General features: G+C 40.1%; 1 protein-coding gene across 1 annotated transcript in view; it reads left to right on the top strand.

The window, feature by feature from the left end:
• Window positions 1-302: 302 nt before the first annotated feature.
• Window positions 303-22,290, top strand: part of tprg1 (tumor protein p63 regulated 1) — a 38,717-nt gene continuing 16,729 nt past the window's right edge. The window contains exons 1-4 of the mRNA XM_047374072.1: window positions 303-461; window positions 653-875; window positions 4,946-5,037; window positions 12,324-12,500. Of these exons, the coding sequence (XP_047230028.1) occupies window positions 657-875; window positions 4,946-5,037; window positions 12,324-12,500 (488 nt within the window). The 5' untranslated portion in view covers window positions 303-461; window positions 653-656. The remainder of the gene's footprint in view (window positions 462-652; window positions 876-4,945; window positions 5,038-12,323; window positions 12,501-22,290) is intronic.

Below are 22,290 nucleotides of genomic sequence, written 5' to 3'. Positions count from 1 at the left end.
AGTAATCCAGCCAAGAAGTAACAAATGAATTGAGTATCTTTCCCTCCTTACTGTGGGACATGATTTTCCTCATTTTTGCAACATATTTAGATTTCTGAAAGATGATGTAGCAATTTATTTGGTTTGGGGTGATGGATGGAGACATAACTGTCTGCTCATAATGCAATCATGTTTTAAGCAAATGAGAAAACACACTCTCACAGTATTCACTGATCCAATTAAACCTTAGATCTTGTTTTTAGTACAGCGCCTCTTCCTTTCAGATTAGATTTTGAGGAATAATCCACAGCAGCAGAAAAACCAGCGATGAGCTCATCTGGGTTTCTGTTGCGGTGCTACATCCTGTCGCCTCCCACTCGCAATAGCTGTTGCATGGACACGGAACAAGGAAGTTCTACACCTGTAGCTTTTGCGTGTCTATCCAGCTTCCAACATTTATCACATTTCCTCCAAGAATAAAGGTGAGTCAAGGTTATCACTTCCTAATAAAAGTTTGGAGTTAGGGGAACTCAAGTTATCTGTCTCTGTCAGTGGTGGAAGAGAAAAGACCAGCTTGCTGTTTAAAACCTCTGCTGAGCCGACAAACAGATTTATTAGTCATTAACAATCAGCGCTCTGTGGTTGCGTTCATTCGTCTCCATCTGTCTTGAAGACTCATGATGGCAAACGAGGAGGAAGGAGTTCCTGAGGAGAAGCAGTATAGTGCGCTCAGCCCCTCGTTCAGCGGACCAGAGGACTCTCAGCAGGCCGCTGGCCGGGCTGAGGACACCGGGGAGCAGAAGACGGATCTCGGCGCGGCCCGCTCCCAATTCAGGAGCCCCTCCATAGGTTCCTGCCTGCAGCAGTTCAAAATGAGGAAGTTCTTTGTGTTGAGGGTAAGATTTCAACATCTCATTGTGTTCCGTTTTTCATTTTAGAAGCTTTAGTCACTTATTAGATTTATTTATTTAGGTTCTGATTTTCTTGATTGATGTATTTGACGTTTCGACGTTTTTGAGGTTGAGCAGTGTTAAAAAAAACCCTTTTGCTTATCTCACACTACTTTATTAAATAGTAAAATGTCTGAAATGCAGGAAAAGGTTTTGATGATCAGGGAGATGTGGACTAAACAACTAAATATGCATTAGTCTGAACACAGTGGCTCAAATTCAAGTGTGCAGAGCCTGTTAACATTTTACAAGGTTCTGACAGACTCCATACAAATGAAAAAGATTTTGGAACTTTTATTGTCAGGGCCGCGCAAAGACCACTAAAGGGGCAGGAGTTAAAAATGAAAAGGGGCATATATAATCCGATCCTAGGGTGGAATATATTAGCAAGAATCTCACACAGCTTTTACACTGCAATGTACTATGATGTACTACAGAATAGTAAACTTTGAGAGATAGAGTTGACTCAAATCTATAGAAAACTGTAATATAGAAGAAAACACCATGGATAGGTGTATTCACAATTTTATTGTATCTGTCTTTCATTCTGCAGGACTCCTTTCTTTAGATAGCAGCTAGCTCATGACACAACAACAACTACCTACTGTCTGAGTGACAAAACCTGAATGGTCAGATAGCTTCTCCTCACCAGCTTCTCCTCCCACTCAGAGAGCCAGAGCCTTGTTCTTTTCTCCCCCTGTGTGTTTTAGTTTGTCTCTGCTCAGTCTGCTCCTCCTTCGGTGATGAAGCAGAAATGATACAGAGTTGTCGTGTTGTCTGACAAGTATGAATATCTTAGAACTTCACTTACTGGCCGGTTTTATTGACCAACAACTGTCCTGCAGTCTGGACCAAAGGCTCCACAGTCTGTTTCCATTGCTTGCGTCACAGAGGGTAAAGGTCAAAGGTAACGAGGTGACTGGGGGCGTTGTCATGTAGTTTTTCCTTATGAAATAACATAAGAAATAGCATTAATACATGTTTCTATTTGGTTTCAGAGGAGGGCTTATTGTTAGGGCTAAAAAAAAGAAAAAATATATAATTTGACCAAAAGGGCACTTGTGGACAAGGAGCAAAAGGGGTAGGTGCTCAATCCGCTTTCGTCCTCCCTCCTCTGCACGTGCCTGATTATTGCTATTAACTGTAGAGTAAACTTCGGGCAACAACGGGACCTCATCAAATATTAAATAAACTATAACATTAAAATTCTTAGACCTATTGAAATCCAACAAACATAATTACATCTGCAAAAAATATTCTAAGAGAGTGTATTATATCCTCAATGAATCCAAATAATAAGATAAGATCATTTATTTGTCTCCTGTGGGAGAAATTTGTTTTACATTAGACATGAGTTGATAGGCATGTTTCTGTACCTTCTGCCTTATGGCCGGACGGAGTATGAACAGTGTGTGGCTCAGATGGCAAAATCAGTGATTATATGCTTCCATATTTCTACTGCAGTGTCTGTAGAGACCTTGGATGGCTGACAGTTCTGTCCTGTAATAGATTGTGATGATCTGATCACCATCTGTGGAGCTTTGCAGGAGCCAGACTTCAGTGTGTTTTGTTGGGATTTTATTTTATTTTATAGACCAATACAGAGTAGTTACTTGATTGTGAAGTGGAAGGAAAATGTGGTTTACAAAATGCTTTGCAAATAAAAATCTAAAAATACTGACCTGCATTTATATTTAGCCCCCTTTACCCAGATAACCAAAAATAAACTCTACTGCAACCAGTTCCCTCTAGAAACCACCAAATTTGTCAGCATAGCCCACTTGTGTGTAATTTAATATCAATATGAATCCAGCTATTCTGTGAAGTCCTCTGTGGTTTGTTACAGAACATCACTAAAAAAATTGCATCATGAAGACCAAAGAACACAGCAGACAGGTCGGGGATTCAATTGTAGAGGAATTTAAAGCTGGATGAGGTCATGAACCAATATCACAAGCTTTGAACATCTCATGAAGCACTGTTGGATCTATCATCTGCATATGGAAAGACTATGGCACAACAATCCGTTGACATGACAACTGTTAGTTGTGTACTCCACAAATCTGGTAGAGTGGCAATAAGAGAGCCATAAGTATTCCAGTATGTGGTTTGCCAGAAGTCATGTAGGGACCACCGCAAACATAGAAGAGGGTGCTCCAGTCAGTGGCAGAACACAGACATTGCACATCTTCCTGAGCACACCACACTCACCAAACATGATGGTGCCTGCATTCTGCTGTGGTGATTCTTTTCTTTCACAGGGATAGGGAGGCTGGTCAGATTTGATCTAAAGATAGATAATACCCCTAATATAGAGCAATTCTGGAAGATGACCCGTTGAATGCTGCAAATGATTGGTACTGTTTGGAGGTTCACCTTCCAGCAGGATAACAACTCTAAACAATCAGCCAATGTTTAGATCAAAGCATTTTCATGCTTTAGAATGGCTCAGTCAAAGTCCAGACTTGAATCCAGTTGAGAATCTGACTGATGTTCACAGATGCTCTCCATCCAGTCTGGCTTAGCTTAAGCTTTTTTGCAAAGAAGAATGAAGGAAAACTTTCAGTTTCCAGAAGTGCAAAGTTTGAAGAGACATACCCCGGAACACCTGCAGCTGTGATAGCAGTGAAAGATATTTCTACAAAGTATTGACCCAGAGAGGCTGTATGGAAATTTGCACCACACATTGTAGATTTTTTTAAATCCTCAAATCCTGTGATGTTCTTCCCTAAAAACCAGAAGCTGCTGATTGTCTATACCTCCATTGCCTCAGTGTAGACTAGGGTGTGCTCTCCTCCCCGCATTTTCCTATAGTCCACTATGAGCTCCTTAGACTTCCTGGTGTTGAAGTGCAGGACATAGCACTACAATGGCCAGTGAGGGTGGCCTGCAAATCTAATGATGGTGTTTGATTTAGGCCTGGCTCTACATCCATGGTTGAGCTGATTATACAGCAGGAAACGTAGCACACATCCTTGTGGAATACCAATGTTGAGGTGTATGTGGACAATGTGGCATTTCTGATCCCTACCGCCTGTGCTCAGTTGAAACAGCTATTGCATCAACTGTAGCTCTGTCACGCAGGCCAAGTGTGGGGTCTTCATAAAACAAAAACACGTTAAGAGTCCCATAACTCATAGTGGGACTCTTGACGAGAAAAGAGAGAGATTAAAATTGTCTGTGAAGAACATTTGCCATATTACATTAATCAAACATGTGCATTTAGCTTTATTTAGGTTAGGGAGAGTTAATGCATTGTTTTGAGTAAAGATGACCCTCCTCTTGTTTTTAGACTATCAGTCAGAAATGGAAAACTACAGTTGGCACCCTTTGACTTGGATTGATATGGTCCTCTAAATTCCCCATGATCTGTCATTTTCATTAAACTCTTCAGCCACTTATTGAATATACACTTCTTACTTTTCATGAGTCTGTTTCATCCACGTTCTTCTTGCCAGCTCACAGAAATTTCCATCTCAGAAGGAGCAGTTCAACACAGGCCTGTTGTATTGGGCTGCAGTGGGACTGCATCCCATGCTGTCAGGCTGACTCTGCAGTCAGCACCAGCCAAAGATCACAGTAGGACTGTCAGGAGTCCTCAATATGAACTCATAATCTTTTTAGGTCTTCTGCTTTGCATCGAAATAATGAAACAAAGTGAAGGAATAAAATAAGATGAGGAGAAAAAGCTCATGGCTGACAGGTTTTGAGTGTAGAGTGCAGAATTATGTACCGAAGCCTTCCCGAGTGTCTTCAGATGTCTTTGTTACTCAGATTTGGTCATGTTCAGCTTCCTTATTTTACAGTCATTCTCGAGCACCTAAACGTCATGTTTTTGTTTACTGTGATATCCCTTTTTGTTTGGTTGTTGTCTTTGACAGAGTCGCTCTGACATTTTTCTCAGTCCCTGTTGCACGCCAGCCTCACAGATAACCCTAAAGCCTCTCTCTGCACATGTTCTGGCTGCCACAGCAGAACATTAGAAAGTGACACCCGTGCATTTTCTGTCTCCTCAGCCTGGCACTCTCAATCAGGCCATGCAAGACGTCGAATCACTGGTGAATAAAGAGGAAGACGGCATCATTCACGGCATCTGGCTGATGGCAGAGTAAGTTCATGAGACTGTGCATTTCTCCTATTCATGTCAGCATGTGTGATATAACTTGTGGTATGATTGTAGACAAATACTTAAAAAGATTAAAATGATCTGTTCATCCTGGATCTCCGAAAACTAGAGAACACATTTATTTAATGTGCTTTTTACTCCGGTACAAAGAGGTCTGTGAATAAATCCTACAATAAATCATTTAAATGATCTGATTTATGAATGGGTGGAATAATGTATATTTTATGTTGATAAAACCTTTTATTGTAGTTAAATGATTGCAATTATAATGTGATGTTGTGAATAATTCAACATACCGTTGACTATTTCTAGATCAGCAGTGATATTTAGCTGTTTTAGTTATACTTTTGTTTTCAAGTCAATAACTAAGAATGTCTGTTTTATATAACCCCCCCCAAAAAACAAAGGGTGTGACCATTACAGAAACAGTTGTTGGTGCTCCTGGTACAGATGTGTAGAAAGTCTCTAATAATTTTAGTATAATCTTGCACTGAAAATTTGAGAAAATCCAACCATTCATTTGAAGGCATTTTTTTAGGCTTAAAGTGGAGATGCTAAAATCTGTTACAGGTCAAATATTTACTGCTCATGGCCATTTGACAAAAAACGATTATTTGTGACATGTAGAGATCTTTTTATTCATCCGAATATGTGTTGAATTCAACATTTTGTCCTGAATTTAAGATACTGACTCAGAACTAGGGGTGCACCGATTATTCGGCCGGCCAATCGATTGGCCCCAATTTCCTTAATTATGGATTATCAGCCTGAGATGTACATGTCAAACCAATATTATCCACCAAACTTATCTACCTTTGACTGATAGACCCACCCATCAGACCCACACACCAGGTCACGTTTGTGTGTACAAGGTTCACAACTGTTGACAACATAAGATTGGAACATTGAAGGTGTTTGGTGACCTTATGACACCTGTCAGTGCCATTTATGCGGAAAATCTGTATTGGCCAAAATCGCAATCGGCAGGTCAGGCTTTTTAAAGATCGCTCATCTCAGCCAGAAAATAGCAATCGTTGCACCCCTACTCAAAACCAACACAGGCACAGGTTGAACGCCCTGACAGTGTGGAATATTTCCATTTTTACAATTTAGTTTTTTATTAGAAAATTAAAACAGAAGAGCACAGATAGGGTTTTCCGATGATACTAATCATCAGAAAATGAATTTAAAAATTGCAAGTTTGATTCCAGTAAGAGTGGAAGTCTGAAATGGAAATTTTGCTTTAGAGTGAAAGATCCTAAATTTTTTTTAGTCTCTGGTCATCATTCAATAATATGCAATATATCCTCGTTTCCTCCTTTGTTATTCCTTCTTGGTGTCTTTTTTCACTTGTGCCGAATATATTCCCAGAAATATATGAGCACTGGATTGATGAAAGCCCTGCCATTATTTAGGTAAAAGCTGTTAAGATTTACAAATATATTCCAGGTCATTGTTGCAGAAATCTGGTTGTTTTTATCTCCTTCCTGAACAAGCAAGAGAGGATTTTCATGACATTTACCTGTACATTTTTCCATCTAATTTTAATGCCATCTCTATTTTTGTTCAGGTTTTGTCATTATCATAATAAGTTGTTGTCATAAAGGTAACAGTAGTACATTTGGCACCATTTTCTGGTTCTGATGAGTGGTTAGCCCGATCAAGGTTGCTCAAAGATATGATCTTCCTAAGTATTGACTTGGAAAATAGTTTCGAGCTTTAGTTGAAGTAAAATAATCCAGTGTGTCACACAAAAGTAATCATACCACTTCAGCTTTTACACATTTTGTTATGTCACAACCACAATCTACAGTGTATTTTATTGTGGTTTTATTTGATATACATTTTTGTGAAGTGTAGGAATTATTTGTTTCAAATAAAAATGTGGCAGATTTTCCAGCCCCCTATACTATGACACCACTAAATACATTTCTGTTTAGTAGATATAAATATAAAATATAAGTACGGAAAAACAGACCACACATACAACCCATGCAAGGTGCATTAATCAGAGAAACATCCCAAGGTGCCTTTGATAAATCTGGAGTTTAAGCGATATATAGGTCAGATGGAAAGAACTGTTAGTGCTGCACTAGGGATGGGTGATATTGATACAATCTTATCATTATTTTCTGGTATTTGCTGCAATATTGCTAAAGGTGACTATAGAAAGTATTTAAAAATCCATTACCACTGTCATTTAGTCAACACATCTGTCACACCCCTTATAGTCATTGCCCCACAAGCACACATAATGCTGTAAAAATAAAACACACTCATTATCAAGTAGGCTACTTTGGTACAGCCTAACTGTTGTACCAAAGTATCCCATTGGACAGTGTTGTACACTATTATGGTATTAAATCATATTTACAAATACCAACTTGACACTCTTAGTTATAGTTCAAACAGCAAAATGACAATCTCAACTATACTATCAGTTTTTGGTTTTTGGAGGCATTACTAATAAGAATTATAGTTTTCACAATAAATGAGAATCCATATGACAATAGTTTTTTTTTTTCCCAAGAAAATGATAAAAGGTAGGATAATTCCCCATTCCTACTGTGCACTCCACAAGACATTGGTAAGAAGCAAATGCGTATAGTCCAATTTAAAGCTTGCCAGCTACAATCATGAGAGGTTCTCTGGGAGTGGGCCACGCACACTGGGCTCAGCGGGCCGTAAGAAAGAGAGCCACTCTGAAAACCCAAGCCACCACGAATTAGCGCAGCTTCAAGGAAGCGTGTGTGTGTCTGGATGTTTACAAGAGAGGAAGAGCAAGAAATTAGTCTTTTTATTAATTTTGATCACTGCGGGAGATTTTCCGGACACTTAAAAAGGTTCTGCCGCTAAACTGCCTCTTTTTTTCTCGCTTTGTTAGTAAAATTTTCAGGGATTTTGAAAAGCCTGCATGCATATTGCATGATGTTTGCCAAGGGCACTCTTATAAATTGTGAAACTTTTACAGTACATAATTGAAGAGCTTTGCAAAACATGTTTTTTGTGTTTGAGAACTCAAAATAACCTCTTGCTGAATTTTTACATCTGAACTGCGAGAGTCAAATAGCATTTTAACAAAGGATTAGTGACCAATTTTTAGTGCTTTTACGCTTTTTGCAAACAATTACTACTTTGTAGGTTTCTTTGTTTCATCATCTGGAAAAGTGTAATGTGGTTTAAGCCAACGATGTCTGATCATGCTGTGAGACTTAGTAAGGATATACATTTTAAAAGGTATTTTTTTAGGCACTAGAGGCCCTTTATTTTTCCAATTTTTTCAAAGTAAGTTGGAAAAGTTGGAAATGGGATGGAGAGAGCAGGGGATGGGTATGCAGTACACCTCCACTGGTCAGGATTCAATCCCATGACAGAAATAAAATAAATACTGCACTTCTGAATCCATATCCAGAAAACACTAAAGCTAAATAAGCCAAAACCTAAACATATGACATATGTATGTTGGCATATCTAAAACCACTTTTTACACAGGACAAAACTTCAAGAGTTGAAGCACATTTTGTGAAACATCATGTGTTTGCTCACTTTTGAATGTTGGTGGTGCTTTCACACTCGTGGTAGCATGAGACGGACTCTACAACCCACACAAGTGGCTCAGGTAGTGCAGCTCATCCAGGATGGCACATCAATGTGAGCTGTGGCAAGAAGGTTTGCTGTGTCTGTCAGCGTAGTGTCCAGAGCCTGGAGGCGCTACTAGGAGACAGGCCAGTAGACCAGGAGACGTGGAGGAGGCTGTAGGAGGACAACAACCCAGCAGCAGGACCGCTACCTCCACCTTTGTGCAAGGAGGAACAGGAGGAGCACTGCCAGAGCCCTGCAAAATGACCTCCAGCAGGCCACAAATGTGCATGTGTCTGCACAAACCGTTGGAAACCAACTCCATGAGGATGGTATGAGGGTCCGACGTCCACAAATGGGGGTTGTGCTCACAGCCCAACACCGTGCAGGACGCTTGGCATTTGCCAGAGAACACCAGGATTGGTATATTGACCACTGGCGTCCTGTGGTCTTTACAGATGAAAGCAGGTTCACACTGAGCACATGTGACAGACGTGAGAGTCTGGAGACACCGTGGAGAGTGATCTGCTGCCTGCAACATCCTTCAGCATGACCAGTTTGGCAGTGGGTCAGTAATGGTGTGGGGTGGCATTTCTTTGTAGGGCCGCACGGCCCTCCATGTGCTCGCCATAGGTAGCCTGACTGCCATTAGGTACCAAGATGAGATCCTCAGACCCCTTGTGAGACCATATGCTGGTACGGTTGGCCCTGGGTTCCTCCTAATCCAGGACAATGCTAGACCTCATGTGGCTGGAGTGTGTCAGCAGTTCCTGCAAGATGAAGACATTGAAGCCTGTAGTGTGTTTTTCCACTTTAATTTTGTGTGTGACTCCAAATCCAGGCCTCCATTGGTTTATAAATTTGATTTCCATTGATGATTTTTGTGTGATTTTGTTGTCAGCACATTCAACTATATTAGTATTCAATGTGAATATTTCATTCATTCAGATCTAGGATGTGTTATTCGAGTGTTCCCTTTATTTTTTTGAGCAGTGTATATATATGTATATGTGCTCTTGTCAACACATACACACACCTTAGTCACTAGGAGTGTAAGGATGCATCTCCCTCAAGAGATGATACTTAATACTGGGTTCCAAGAATTAGAAGAGATTTTAGCAATAATTTGGGGAAAACTAAGAATTCCCATTTCACTATTTAAAAAAACCCTAGTTTTTAAATAAGTGTAGAATTCAGTCCGGGTTTGACTAGTCCATATATTGTGATTTTTATGTTTATCTAATCTGTGGTAATAAAAATAACTTTTTCATAAATTTAAAACCTTTAAATAGAATCTAATTCAAAATCTAAAATATTTAGAGTGATCCAGCCTGGACTGGAAAAGCCTGCTCTGAGAAAAGAGAAAACTGCCTAGACAGAAAGCTTTGAAGTATTTCTTGTCTGCCTCTTTATTTTATCTACAAGAAAACAAAATCCTTTTGAGTGTTGTTGGCCATCCCAATAGAATGTCTATTGGTCGAGTCCATCAACACAACAGAGCAGCTCAAGAGGCATTTTCTATCTTACCTCACAATAAGAAACTGAGACATGGACACAGCAGGATGTAAAGCTTCCAACCCCCACCTTTACATCTGTAGCCCATAATAATAGTTTACACACCACCAGACAACAAGGGACAGCAAGAGGCAAACTTTACATTGTTCAGAGATACTGTGACATTTTAATATTAAGAGATGCTGCTCTACAACTAGTAGCTACCAAGCAGGTGCCCCTTGAGGGGAAATGTTGCGACCCTATTCAACATAAAGCACAAGTTTGTCCTAAAAGTCTCTCAGTTTGTAGCAGCTGTTAACAGAGCGGAATGTTGTTCATTGCCACCAGGGGGAGCTGCACTCAGTTCAGTTTCTTCATGTAATATACAGGTCCTTCTCAAAATATTAGCATATTGTGATAAAGTTAATTATTTTCCATAATGTCATGATGAAAATTTAACATTCATATATTTTAGATTCATTGCACACTAACTGAAATATTTCAGGTCTTTTATTGTCTTAATACGGATGATTGTGGCATACAGCTCATGAAAACCCAAAATTCCTATCTCACAAAATTAGCATATTTCATCCGACCAATAAAAGAAAAGTGTTTTTAATACAAAAAACGTCAACCTTCAAATAATCATGTACAGTTATGCACTCAATACTTGGTCGGGAATCCTTTTGCAGAAATGACTGCTTCAATGCGGCGTGGCATGGAGGCAATCAGCCTGTGGCACTGCTGAGGTCTTATGGAGGCCCAGGATGCTTCGATAGCGGCCTTTAGCTCATCCAGAGTGTTGGGTCTTGAGTCTCTCAACGTTCTCTTCACAATATCCCACAGATTCTCAATGGGGTTCAGGTCAGGAGAGTTGGCAGGCCAATTGAGCACAGTGATACCATGGTCAGTAAACCATTTACCAGTGGTTTTGGCACTGTGAGCAGGTGCCAGGTCGTGCTGAAAAATGAAATCTTCATCTCCATAAAGCTTTTCAGCAGATGGAAGCATGAAGTGCTCCAAAATCTCCTGATATCTAGCTGCATTGACCCTGCCCTTGATAAAACACAGTGGACCAACACCAGCAGCTGACACGGCACCCCAGACCATCACTGACTGTGGGTACTTGACACTGGACTTCTGGCATTTTGGCATTTCCTTCTCCCCAGTCTTCCTCCAGACTCTGGCACCTTGATTTCCGAATGACATGCAGAATTTGCTTTCATCCGAAAAAAGTACTTTGGACCACTGAGCAACAGTCTAGTGTTGCTTCTCTGTAGCCCAGGTCAGGCGCTTCTGCCGCTGTTTCTGGTTCAAAAGTGGCTTGACCTGGGGAATGCGGCACCTGTAGCCCATTTCCTGCACATGCCTGTGCACGGTGGCTCTGGATGTTTCTACTCCAGACTCAGTCCACTGCTTCCGCAGGTCCCCCAAGGTCTGGAATCGGCCCTTCTCCACAATCTTCCTCAGGGTCCGGTCACCTCTTCTCGTTGTGCAGCGTTTTTGCACTTTTTCCTTCCCACAGACTTCCCACTGAGGTGCCTTGATACAGCACTCTGGGAACAGCCTATTCGTTCAGAAATTTCTTTCTGTGTCTTACCCTCTTGCTTGAGGGTGTCAATAGTGGCCTTCTGGACAGCAGTCAGGTCGGCAGTCTTACCCATGATTGGGGTTTTGAGTGATGAACCAGGCTGGGAGTTTTAAAGGCCTCAGGAATCTTTTGCAGGTGTTTAGAGTTAACTCGTTGATTCAGATGATTAGGTTCATAGCTCGTTTAGAGACCCTTTTAATGAATGATATGCTAATTTTGTGAGATAGGAATTTTGGGTTTTCATGAGCTGTATGCCAAAATCATCCGTATTAAGACAATAAAAGACCTGAAATATTTCAGTTAGTAGCAATGAATCTAAAATATATGAATGTTAAATTTTCATCATTACATTATGGAAAATAATGAACTTTATCACAATATGCTAATATTTTGAGAAGGACCTGTACGTTATTCAGGAGGTTACCATTACTCTTAAACACACCTTTCACCAGGTGCTACTGACCAAATCTCAAAGGTTTTGGGATCTTATAAGCTGATCTTCAGAAACAATCCAGACTCTGATATGCAGCGCTACAGTTTTCACATGTGAACGATCTCACTGGCTCCCTGATAGTGATAATATCTCCCTGTGTGGCTGTTTCAGGGTTGATCACTGGAACAATGAAAAGGAGCGCCTTGTTCTCATCACAGACAACACTCTTATGATCTTCAAGTATGACTTTGTCCTGCTCTGCTGCGAGCAGATCCAGAAGGTCCAGTTGAACTACATAGACCGAATTTCTCACGGTTCCTTCAGTTTCCCAAAGCGCTCGCTGCTCAAGTAAGTCCCTCCTCTCATCCAGCTGCATACCTCATGTATACAGTGCTGTGAAAAAGTATTTTTGTCCTGTACAGGTTTCTTCTGTTTTGGCTTTAATGTCACACATGTTTCAAATCTTCATATAATTCTTATGTCAGACAAAGATAAACTGAGTAAATACAAAAATCAGTTTTCAAATAAATTAATTTACTCTGGGGAAAAAAAGCTATCCAAACCAACTTGACCCTGTGTGATAGAGAAATGTCCCACTAATCCTAGTAGCTGGTGGTCCCACTTGGTAGCAGCAACTCCCGTCAAGAGTTTGCGATATCTGGAAATGTATCTATTAAATAACTCTTCTTTATAGAATTATTTTAATTCAGCAACATTGGAGAGTTTTCAAGTATGTTTCCAATATGTTTTACCCCAGCATCTCGATTGGATTTATTGCAGACTTTGACTAGGGCACTTCAAAGCCTGTGTGTTTGAGCTTAATCTCACACAGTGATCGTGGGTCAGGATTTTCTGCTAAAGAGCAGAATTCATGGTTCCATTAATCATGTCAAGTCATCCTGAAGAAGCAAAGCAGCCCAAGTCAATTACTCGATGCAATCAGCTGGGGTTCCTTAGATGGAAAACCTTTTACCAATTGGAATAATTATCTCAACTTGGCTGCATTGTTTAATAACTAGAATAAAATTGATGTGTTTAATTTAATGGAAATCTGTCTATATGACTGCATTGATCTATTTCTGTATATAAATCAGTTTGTCCTGCAAAGTGCTTTAACATGACATTTGTTGTGGATTGGTGCTAAATAAATAAACTAAAAACTGAATTACTGAAGACCATCAGGCAGCCACCACCATGTTGGATGATGATCTTCTTTTTCTGAAATGCTGCGTTGGTTTTACTCCAGAAGTAACAGGACACACACCTACTAAAAAGGGTCCAGCTTTGTCCTGTCATCTTTGGCCGGAATCACCAGGATGTTATTTTGTCAAATTGTGAGACGGATCTTTGTTAATTTTGGTCAGCAGTGGTTTTCTTCTATTGATGCACTTTTTGGTCTCTTTCTTATTGTTCAGTCATGAACATTGAAATGGACCCAATCAGAAAATGAAGTACCGTCATTTTCAAACTGATTTTTGCATTTAGTCAGGTTGTCTTGGTCTCATATTGAAATGTGATTATTGATCTTAAATGTGAGGAAAAAAAGCAAAAACAGTAGAAATCTTTAAGAGAACAAATCATGTGCAACTTTGACCTCGCAATATTGATCTGTTGTTAGAAGTTAAGACCAGGTTGAAGGTTGGTGTTACTACCTAAATTTCCCTCTTTTCAGGAGATAGTTGGTAATTCAGGACTCTTAAAAACCCCAGCTTGGAGGATTACAAATATTAGCCCTAATTATGAGCTCTGTGCACTAATTAGTTTCACAAAAGCTAAATTCCCTGTGAGAAAATGTCCATTTCCTCGTGATTAACCAGTATTCTTTGCAGCAAAGGCATGCTTGTTAAACATTTTGACCTACTTATAACAGGTTTTATATATTACGTTAATCTTGTATCAAAAACGGAGTCCATTTTAAAATAAATATCTGAGGACTGAATGAAAAGTGTAACATGTCTATGGATCGGTGCAGGGAGCACACAGGCGTAACAGGAAACGGGAACATGCTTAGCAGGGGGATGAAAAGGAAGAGTTTTCTGTTTTTCATGGGTAAGGACTGGATTGCTGTCACTTAGCTGATTAGTGGCAAAATTAATGTCCTCCTTTCATGTAAATCTTTTAAAGACGGCTCGGGGGATACCAAACCAACTAAAACTAATTTGATGAATAAAATTTAATGTGCAGTGAAGAGCTTAGAGAGTGCTGCCATTATTGGAGGGTTTATCTCTCCACATTGTGCTGAATTATACATAAAACGCTTGTGAAAGGCAACTGGGAGTCCATCTGTAAAGACGTAGTTTCAAATAGCAAAGACTTGGGCCTCAAACGTTTCCACTGTCTGTCTTCTCCTTCAGCTCCTTTTCTTCCTCAGATTTCTTCCTCTCTGTCCCTCAGGAAGTGTGTCCTTTTTTGTCTAGGTTGTGGATCTGCAGTCATGTTCATGTATATATGAAAACGAAACCTTCCTGCTGCTTGAACAATACCATTAAACTTTGTCTGCACTTCAGGAAAACAAAGGTGTTGGGGAAAAGAATGAAAGGTCACCTGAGGAAGTGATGCGTGAATGCAATAAATAAATATAGCAGGAATTTAAACAGGCAAGGAATAAAAACACAACATAACTTTTTTATTTCTTGTTTATGTGGTTCAGAGTACTGTGAGGTGTCCACAAAATAGTAGAGACAATGTGGCATAGAGAATTTTTAAAAGACCTACAATGTTACTTGGACTGATCTGCAGAAAGCATCTGGGTCATGCAGGTGCCATCATATTTATCTCTGAATAGAGCTTTTGGTACTGAAGAAAACTACCCAGGTCCTATCTGTTTTATTTTGATATGGTCAGGATTTTGACTCAGTCAGGTGTTGTTTGGAGCTGTTATCAGCATTCAGTACCATCGTTGAAATGTGCCACGCATTGATGCACCTTGAACTCCTTCACATCTTGGAAAACACAATCTTCACTTTATTCTTATGAGTTTTTATGTAATAAACTGTCAAAGGTAGTGCATGCAATCAAGCCCAAAATGATTCAGCCGCTGGTAGATTGTTTTTAAATGATTTTTATTCAACCAATAAGTTGTTCTCCGGTAAGAAATGAGACAGATATTCACTTCATTGCCAAAAGTATTGTGTCACACCACCAAAACAATGGATTCTTGTGTTATAATCACTTCCATGGCTGCAGGTGTATAAACCTTGTTGTCGATGACCTTGACTGGTCTGCACAGAATCCTGACCTCGACCTTCTTGAACACCTTTGGGATGAATAAACCATTCTGTGTAGCTCTGGCTCTATGTTTGGGTGGAGGAAGCTGAAACTGCCCCCTAGTCTCATGTAGGGATGGGTGATATGGACTAAAGATCTTATAATGATATTTTGTGTTATTTATTGTGATAACGGTAAAAGTGACAATAAAAAAAGTGCTAACTTTGCAGTCTTTTTCAGGTAACTATATGGCACACTTAAGGTTTTCCTACAACAATGGCGTTTTTCCTGCAACTCTCCTTTGAAGGCTAGATTTCTGGACTGCATGATCAACAGCTGCATGCTTCCACCTGAGCTCCACCAAAGTTACAATGGTCCTCTTGGTCACATGTGATAAATACTTTTCAGCCAGGCCTGTCAGTTTAGGTGGACTTCCATGTCTTGGTAGGTTTGTAGTTTCATACTCTTTGAGCTTGAGATATTATTCTATGATGTTACGCTACTTTAAACATCTCTCAACACACATTCTCTCTGACCTCTGTGCTGTGTTCCTTGGTCCCCGTGATGCTTTTTGCTCATTATCGCTTTCTAACAAACCTCTTAGGCTTTGACTGAACAGCTGGATTTATATTGAGATTAAATTACAAACAGGTGGATGCTATTTACTAATTCGATTATGTCAAATTGGTGGCATTGAATTTTATTAATTGGTGTCAGAGTAAAGGGGGTTGAATTTAAAGGAAGCGCACACTTTTCAGATTTTTATTTAATCATGTGCTACATTGTGTTGGTCTATCACATGAAATCTCTCATACAGAGGTTTGTTGTTGTGATGTGGGACATGTAATATAATAAAGGGGTAGAAATACCTTTGCATGGCGCTGTAGGCCATCTTTTATTTGTGTTGATAGATGACATCTAAACTCTTCAGAGATGGTTTTATATCTTTCTGATTATCCCTGATGCTGTAAATCTGTTTTGCCCATCTCATGATGCACTCTCACAGTGTTGTGATATTAGACTTTTATAAATGAGAGTCCAAAAATATCAGCGAGTACCTCCGGCTGTGGTGTTATATATTTATTTACATCCTACTTTAGCTCTCTCAGAGCAAACTAATACCAACAGCAGGATTGTTTTCTGCCGTTCTTCTGTCATTGATGCTCAACACCGAGGCATCTGCAGCGTGACTCAGCCTGCTGACTAAATGTCATCTGACCACATGATGTCAGTGTGCACCCTTGGTTGAGTAGGTTGATGCAGGAGCGCGCCACATCACATCTTCACATCTCTGCTGTTTACTGTCCTCGCGGACCATGATCTAAATGCATTCTGCTGCTGGAGAACACCTCTTCTGTTGTTTGCTGTAACAGATGTTCATAGATCTGGCAGAGGGAAAAATCAAAGTGTTCTCTGATCACCTTGCAGTAGAAACTCTATTACCTCCTGTCATCATGTGTTCTTGCATAAAAGTGCAGTTTTATTCTGTTTCCTCAGCTTTTTGTTGAACATCAGAGCTCAGTCCTTCAAAATAAATCACCAGCCTACAATTTATTTATTTTTTAATTATTTTCCTTAAATTTCCTAGTGTTTTTACCAGAAGTACATGCTGAATAAAGCTAAAGCATATTGTCCTAGTGCACAAATGGATGAAAATGACCCAATATTCAGCATCTGTGGGTAGAGATGTTTTAAGAGGCTTCTTTCCAAGCCGTCTAGACAAACTAATCATGAAGGCATCATTTTTTTTTGCTTCTGTCTGAAACTGCTGGGTGTGGAGGTTTAAATAACCTCAGCAGTGATTGCTTTAGCAGAAGCTGTAAATACAAATACAAGTAAAATGGGTTAAATGTGCAGTTTTTAGTAGTTTAACTTCCCATATGACCACACCTTTGCTCACCACAGCAGCTTATTTATTTAAACAGTAGAGGGCGGTGAGTCAGTTCAAACTCCAGCATAATGACATGCAAAGCAGTTTGAGAAAAGTCCAGCTGTTGCAATGCAGTTATTTCTATTTGAATTACATTTCATGGCGCATTATAAAATATGCTGAAGCCAAACTCTCTAATGGGTCTGTGACCTTCAGCCACATAAACAGGAAATGAAGTGTTCATTATTTCTATTAAGTTACCTTAAACATTGTAGACTGTTCAGGCAAAAATACTGTTTCATCTCAAGTGGTGCCTTTAGAATGCATTCATCCAGCAAGGTTACATTACATTCTGCTCTGACAAGTTTCCACTAATCATACTGTTGACGGTGATAATACGTTCTGTAAGCAGAGAGCAAAGAAATTAAAAATGTTAACAGACTGGAGCCGATTATCTAAACAACCTGATCAGCCAGTTAAAACCTTCGGGGGCACAAAAACCAGGCCCTATATCTTTAAAATTAGAAGGCATCTCTAAAGAAATGTTGCTTTTACTGGTCATGTTAGCAGGGACAGTCTACTCATAGAGCAGCAACACAACAGTCATAGTACAATTAAATAAAAAAAGACTAATGGTTAAATTAAGTCAGAAAAGCAAAAATCCCCATCGCTGTCAGCAGCAAGCTTTCTGAAATTTCTTCTTTGTTTATTCTTTCTTATTTATTTTCTTTTAAGTAAAATCAGGCCTAAATTTTTCCAAGAATGTTTGTTTGTGAAAAGTGGATGCAGACTTCTAGTGTAGATACCAGGAAAAGACATGAGAAAATATGAGATAATGTGCATGCACGTTGCTTACATATGAAACTTCCAGACTGAGGCAGTTTAGAGAGATGGTATCATGACACCCGTCTGGGGGCTGGGTGTGCTGGTTAAGCTGGGCCCACTATGGGGGGAACAAAATCCAGTGCAGATTTTCTTTTCCCCCTCAATTTTATAACAGTGAAGCCAAAATATTCTGGTGTAGATCTAGATGATCTCAACTTTTTACTGGATCAAGTGACTGATAAAAATCAACCTTTAAGGAAATGGACATTTGAAGTAACTTTGGAGGCGGTACTTATTATAAACGTTTGTGTCTCCCAAAGATCGTGACTCCCTTCAGTCAGCTCATCTAACCTTCTCTCTATTGCTCTCACTTGTGAACAAGATCTCCGATATAAAACCATATCTTTATTTTGAATGACTTTTATTTTTCAGATTTGGCTCATGTCCTATCTGCTAACATAGACGAGACAAAGCTGATGACCAATGCTTATCAAAATATTTAGGTGTTAAAATCAGTTTGTGTACACAGAAATTAATAAGGACAAAGAAGAACACAAAAACAGAGGAAAAGTGGATTATTGTGGAAATGTTTAGGGCAGTGGGGAATTTCCATTGGAAGGAATGTTTGAGTTGATAGGCAATTGTCAGTACAACTTTTTATTGCATAAAACAAACTAGTCTAAAACATTCTTCAACTTTCTTTTGTATGATGCAGAAATGAAGTAGATAATCTTTATTACCCAACATCAAACTCTATGTACACCGCTAGCCCAGCTTTTGTAAATCAAACGGAACTTAAGAAAGTATGATGTCCCTGCCAGGAATTTTTGTTTTCAGTACTGATCGGAGTTGTTTAAGATTAAGATTTACCGACACCTTGCACGGTCCAATACTTAAAATCAATATGGTTGACAACTCGGAAGCTTTAAAGTTTAGCAAATGACACAGTCTACTTCAGCATGTGTTCATTTAACTCAATGCTTTAGCTGCTTTCTATGCAGATTGGCTGGACAGCTGGATATGTCTGAGCACAGACATGGAGCTTCAGTAGCCAATACAGTCTCTCTTTCTCTGTAACCCTTATTGCAAATGTTGACAAAACACCTCTGAGCTCACTGGGACTTTCATTTAAAGATGCTGTGATGTAGACCACAAGGCTGTCTGTTGAAATTGGGTCAGGACATTCATTCATTTTCAATAACTTATTGAGAGAGATTAGATTCTAGAATTGCGCCGCTCAAGGTGGCAGCAGGTTGGAGTATCTCTGTTACTTTTGATTCTGATTTATTCTTTTTTGGGAACTATTCCTCTTGTGGTGGATACTGTTGATTGTTTTGTTTTTTTTTTGGACAACTGTCCTCTCCGGTGTCAGATGCTGTGCAGCTTGGAGGATTTTTCCTAATACTTTCTATTTTTGGACATTTGTTATGATGCATTGCCATGGCAACGGGGTTGTTTCTTACAACCGGGAGCAGCTGATTAATATCTCAAAAGCTCAAATAATACTTCAGCTACAACCCCAAATCCCTGATGAGTTGAAAAGGAGACGCCGTGGATGCAGAGCAGGAGCTAAGAGAAAAGAGAGAAGGAGGAAGTTCAAACCGTCGATCATGCTGGGCAATGTGAGATCGTTGGGAAACAAGTTGGATGAACTCCAAGCCCTACAAAGGACCCAGCCAGAGTACCGGGCATGCAGTATTATGTGTTTTACTGAGACATGGCTGCAGGATCATATCCCCGACTCCAGCGTCTCTCTGCCGGGCTTTTTAACAATACGAGCAGACAGAGATTTAAAGAGGAGCGGCAAATGTAAAGGAGGTGGACTGGCAGTCCTTGTGAACAACAGATGGTGTAATCCAGGACATGTAACTGTGAAGTGTCATCTCTGCAGTCCAGATATTGAACTGTTGGCAGTAAGTTTTTGTCCATATTATTTACCCAGAGAGTACACCAGTGTTATTTTGGCAACAGTTTACGTTCCACCTTCCGCTGTTGCTGACACTGCATGTGATGCCATCAGCTCAGTTGTTGCTAAGCTACAGACACAAAACCCCAATGCTTTTGTGGCAATTTCTGGTGATTTTAACCATGCTTCACTCTCTGCTACACTTCCAACGTTTCAACAGTTTGTCAGCTGCTCTACCAGATAAAACAAAACATTGGATTTGTTTTATGCAAATGTCAAGGACTCAAACATCTCTACAGCAAGACCTCCTCTAGGCAAATCAGATCACAATCTTGTTTTTCTCTGCTCGAAATATAAGCCACTTGTTCAGAGGCAACCTGTAATAAAGAGGTCTGTGAGAAAAAGGTCACAGGAAGCTGAAGAAGCTCTGCAAGGTTGCTTTGAGGCTACAGACTGGGACGCACTGTGCCAGCCACATGGAGAGGACATTAATGCCATGACTGAGTGTGTAACCGACTATATAAACTTCTGTGTGGATAACATCATCCCCACCAGAATCGTGAGATGCTTCCCCAGTAACAAACCTTGGATCACCAGTGACCTGAAGGACCTGCTTAACAAGAAAAAAAGAGCCTTCAGAGAGGGAGACAGAGAATTATTGAGGATTATACAGAAGCAACTTAAAGTCAAAATAAGAGACAGCAAGGAGGTGTACAAGAGGAAGCTGGAGAGCAAGCTCTAGCAAAACAATATCAGAGATGTGTGGACAGGGATGAAGAAGATCACGGGCTTCAGGCAGAGGGATGATCGGACCGATGAAGGTCTGGACAGAGCCAATGAACTGAACACATTCTTCAATAGGTTCAGTTCAGAAACAAGCTTCGCACTCTCCTCTCCTGCTCACAGCCAAACAGACATCCCACCCTCCATTGACCCACAGGACCCACAGCTGTCCAGTAACACCTCAAATGTTTTATCTTCCACCTCAGCCCTAGACCCTTCTGCTTCTACATGTTTGCCTTCAACCACATCAGAAGATGCTGATGCTTCCTTTGCTTCCCCCTTCCACCCGTGTGTCTCAAGAAGTCAAGTGAAGATGCAACTGGAGAGACTGAATCGGAATAAGACTGCAGGTCCAGATCATGTCAGCCCTAGAGTCCTGAAGGTCTGTGCAGAGCTGCTCTGTGGGATTCTGCAGCACCTCTTCAACCTTAGCCTGGCCCAGAAGAAGGTTCCGGAGTTGTGGAAGACCTCCTGTCTTGTTCTGGTACTAAAGAAAACTCACCCATCAGTCCTCAATGACTATAACGGTCATGTTTCTGGACTGTGGGAGGAAGCCAGGGTACCCAGAGAGAGGACCCACGCATACACTTGGAGAATTCCAGATTCAAACCCAAAACCTTCTTGCTGCAAGGTGACAGTGCTACCAACTGCGCTACCAGGAAGCATATTCTAAAAATATGGAATAGATAATTTACTATATGTAAATGCATTTTTAAACATAAAACGGTAAACAGTTGATATATTTTAATAAAATATTTTTTAAAGTTAATAAACACATTGTTTTGTTTTGCTTTAAAGCTTTTTCTATGAGAAAATCCAATTACCACAACATGCACAGACCCACAGAAAACCTTTGAAAGACCTTGGTCTTCAGTTGCAAGTTATAAAAAGACTAACAGTGGATTGTGGTTTAACAGTAGAATCTGCACATAGGCTGTTCTCTTACATGCATGAGGAATGCTGTTAGGAGTTTGGGGACTGATGTGTTATTGATGCCTGACAAACCTGCAGATGCTGTTGAGCAATCGGACTGGATTTGTTTGTGTGCTTTGAAACAATGTGGGACACTTGCCATAACAACTGGAACTTTCTTGATATTTATCTTTTATGTTGACTTATGAGGCTGAACGTCTGAAAGACGTTGAATCACGTTTTCCAACCTTGGCCCAAAAAATCGCATTAATCTAACTGCATAGGAGAGGTCAGTAATGGTACATATCACCCCAGTTTGACCTCTTGACTTTTTTTCCATAGAATGTTTTTAAAGCAGTCTCTGTAACCTGCCTTTTTTATGATTTCAGTGACTGTATCCAGGTTAGGTGCAGTGAAAGTCCTAACCCCAGCTCTGCTACATAAACACAGGGAAAACTAGCAAAGCCTCTGGCTGAAAAGCCTAGCCCTCCTCTGCCTGTTTGGGCCGGTCCCTCGCTTAGTGATAGCTTACCTCTGGAATTTAGCAAAGTTTTTTATATTCCCTTTGATTGGAAAGAAATAGCAGTACTCTGCTACAAAAGGGCAGTGTGTACAAACGTAACTCCACCATCCTC

Source organism: Girardinichthys multiradiatus, chromosome 9, assembly GCF_021462225.1.
Source record: "Girardinichthys multiradiatus isolate DD_20200921_A chromosome 9, DD_fGirMul_XY1, whole genome shotgun sequence".
In the NCBI taxonomy this organism is placed as follows: domain Eukaryota; kingdom Metazoa; phylum Chordata; class Actinopteri; order Cyprinodontiformes; family Goodeidae; genus Girardinichthys; species Girardinichthys multiradiatus.
The sequence above is the reverse complement of the archived record's forward strand: the minus strand, read 5'-3'. Positions and strand labels throughout refer to the sequence as shown.